Here is a 3,678-nt window from a genome sequence, read left to right on the forward strand (position 1 = left end):
ATACAATATATATATATATATATATATATATATATATATATATATATATATAATTTCAGAAAAAGTTTAATAATTTCACAACTTAAGATGTTATAGTCCTCTCTCGGATGCATCCCTATTTTCTATTAGATACATCTATTTTCTCTCGGATACATATCTATCTCTTCTCGAATATATCTCTTCCTCGAAGTAATATGTCATTCGCAATGTATTGGACAACCAAGGAATATATTCGAGAGGAATGAAAATTTTGAGATTTTTGTAATTGAGAAAACTTCTCAGATATGATGTAATTAGCCATCAAAGATATGAAATTTCTGTACTCTATCCTATTTTTTTCTTTAGTAAACAACTTGAATATATTACTTTATAATCTATTTCAAATAGTGACACGACATAAATGTGTCGTTTACAACCTAAATTGAGAAAGTTTAATTCTAAAAAAATTCTTTTCAGTAAGGAAATAGAGAATTGCGTTAAATTATGAGTTAAAATATTCCATGTTCAAGGAATATATAAAATGTTGATATCTTTGAAAAAATTCATCGGTCTTCATATATATTTCCGAGTTATATCTATTTTTCACAATGTTATTATCTTCGTTTTGTGATATTTGCACCATAAGCTTTGCATATGATAAAATACTAATCATTGATCAATCAATTCGTAAAGATTGTTTTAAAGTCCTTCAAATCTCTATCGCTTCAACTTAAGTATAATGTGTTTATATTTGACTTTGTCGATAAATTTTGTGATATATTTTATTATTGTCTTCCATAAATAGAAATACTTAAAAAAATTGATTTCTAACTTCACAACAATAAAAACAATCAAGAAAGCAACTTTATTTCTATATATAATAACAATTATCGTAATGTTATATTTTAAATATTGAAAGTATTTATCAAAAAAATAATTTTTGCCTCCACAAAACAAAAACAATCATGAAAGAAACTTTATTTCTATATACAATAACAATTATCATAATGTTATATTCTAAATTACATTAATTAATTTTTTTTTTATACTACACTTAATATCATGCCGTAAAGAAACTCTAAAGCTTACCCCCTCACAAAATAACCAAAATACTTTTTTTCAAGTTTTTTTTTCTAATTTATTTATTTTTTAGTTTTTTTCTTCCTCTATATTTCTAAAAGAAGTTTTTTCTATTGACATTTTCTTTTGTTGTTCTTCTTTATTTTTTAACTATTCATTGACTTTATTTTGAATTTCAATATTCATTAGAATTTGAATGTTAAATGTTGACCTTGTCAAATTTCCTCTGTTAAATAGTTTATCATATTTGATATTAAGAAAATATAAAAATGAAAATTTTATATTTTATAATCTTTCGATGAATACATTATCAAATTATTGATTTCTTGATAGTCAAACATTATTCATTCTTTTAGTCATGAAATTTGATATTTTCTTCAAATTATTTAAAAACTACTGATACGTCATTTTAAAGACTATTTTAATAATCAAAATACGAATTTAGTGATCATATTATGTAACATAATATTAAAAATATGTTTACGCAATATTCCTTTAAAGTATTTCTAGGAACAAAATATTAACTATTCAAACGCATTTTATTTTAACTAGTTAAAAATTTTCTTTATAAAATATGTCAAAAACACATTTATTATTGTTTGTAACAAGTTAATCAAGTAATAGAAACTCTTCATTTAAATAAAATTACAATAATATCCTTATGGGCCCATAATAATAGTTAAGACATGTATGGATTCTTCTAGATTTTCATTTTGACCATTAATTATACAATTATTATTTTACCCTTAAATGATGTTAAAATTACTAAAATGTCATTGATAGTCCTTCTCGTGGCTCTTTTATATATATATATATATATATATATATATATATATATATATATATATAAAAACTTGTAATCAGTCATATTAAACCCGCGCACGAGGTAAAATTCATGTTTACGGGTTTACCTATTACATTGCGTTTTTGTTTCATCAGTAAATGACTCAAAAGAACCTTATACCTTTTTCTTGACGTGTTTGTTAAGCATTTTGGTTATTATAATAACTAGATTTCTTAAGTTGGTTCAGATAATAACATTCGACAAGAAATATGATGGATCGACTAGCACAATAATATTTAACAACACCACGAAATAATAAGAATAATTAATAAAACAAAATAGAAGATCCAAGTCAAGGATAAGCCAGAATAACGGGTTCAATAGCAGGAATTTGCCGAATAGAGTGGCTACTGAATCCAGCTGCACTCAGAATATGATCCCATTCTTTTGCACTTCTCTCTTTCCCATTACTTGTGTGAGCCATCATTATCATATCTAACATCAGACCAACATCCTTTAGGTTTTTTCCTTTGCCTATTTTTTCATCAATAACTGCCTCCACAATTATCACTTTTCCTGTGTCTTTTGGAATTGCCTCTATGCACTTTTTCAAGATATGAATGCATTCATCATCACCCCAATCATGTAAAACCGACTAATATTCACCAATCATGACCCCCAAGAAAAAAATATAAGTTAGCTAGTAATTTGATCAGCTTATAATTAAGATAAATAATCAACTTACCATGAGGAAAACAGCCTGAGCTTTGGGAACAGAATGAAACATATCGCCTTCAACATGTACAACACCATGACAAGGAGGAGCAACAGACACAACATGAGGGAGATCAAAGTTGATCCCATTTATCCATGGAAATGCCTTCACCAACATACCAACAGTTGTTCCGTTACCTCCACCAACATCCACCAATGATTCTATCCCTTTGAATATCTCCCCGCAATTATTGATAATTGCATGCATTGTCACCCTCGCATGACATGCCAGTGCGTCGTTGACCAGTTTGCTATGCTCCGGATTGGTTTTTGCATACTCCCACAAGTCCTTTCCGTGAGCCGCACAGAATGCTCCAGTACTATTTTCTGTTTCAGATAAATCAAATAGTAATTGAATTAAAAATCGTGATCACACAATGTACGTACCTACCCTTTGACAAAACTCGGGCACTGAGATAGTGCCATGGGGCAAGCATAACTGGGCTACTTTCAAGTAAGACAAGTGCAGCCATGCTATTTTCTCCATCTCTTTTAAGCAGACGAGAAACAGGTGTTTGTACATAACCCATTTCGCCATTTCCAGTAATTGACACCAATTTGAACATTCCCCTGTTTATCAAGAACCTGAGGATCCGATGCAGGGAAGAAGCAGAGCAGCCTAGTGCAGAGGACAATTGCCTCAAGGGAACAGGTTCTTGATGGCTTTCCAAAAATTCAGAAATCCCCAATTCAATAGCACATTTGGCGACAGCCATTTCAGCGAAACCAGATATGCATCTCCATATATCCGCTTGAACTTGAGACTCTTCTTCCTCTCCGGATCCTATATGGTTTAATCCATTTATTTCTTTCGCCATATTGTAAAAGATTTTGGTGTAACCTAAATAAGTGATTCAGCTATTTATAGAATTACAACTTCAAAACTAGGTTCTGTCCACGTCAACTAATGCTTTCCGTGCAAAATCATATATTTTAGTGTCATTTTTTTAAAAAAATAATTAAATAAACATGTGTGAACCTATTTTCATAGAATGAGATCATAGTTGGATGCTAAGTAAAGTTACAAATTTAAATCTATTTCTTTCTTTTTTCTTTCTAAA

General features: G+C 29.1%; 1 protein-coding gene across 1 annotated transcript; it reads right to left on the reverse strand.

Annotated features, from left to right (window-relative positions):
• Nucleotides 1–2,169: 2,169 nt before the first annotated feature.
• Nucleotides 2,170–3,435, reverse strand: LOC107031367 (acetylserotonin O-methyltransferase-like). The gene is made up of 3 exons (XM_015232704.2): nucleotides 3,009–3,435; nucleotides 2,589–2,944; nucleotides 2,170–2,498 (listed from the first exon to the last, which is right to left on the reverse strand). The coding sequence occupies exons 1-3, from the start codon at nucleotides 3,433–3,435 to the stop codon at nucleotides 2,196–2,198; spliced, it is 1,086 nt and encodes a 361-aa protein (XP_015088190.1). The 3' UTR covers nucleotides 2,170–2,195.
• Between the last annotated feature and the right edge of the window lie 243 nt (nucleotides 3,436–3,678).

The sequence above is a fragment of the Solanum pennellii genome, chromosome 1, assembly GCF_001406875.1.
Source record: "Solanum pennellii chromosome 1, SPENNV200".
Lineage (NCBI taxonomy): Eukaryota > Viridiplantae > Streptophyta > Magnoliopsida > Solanales > Solanaceae > Solanum > Solanum pennellii.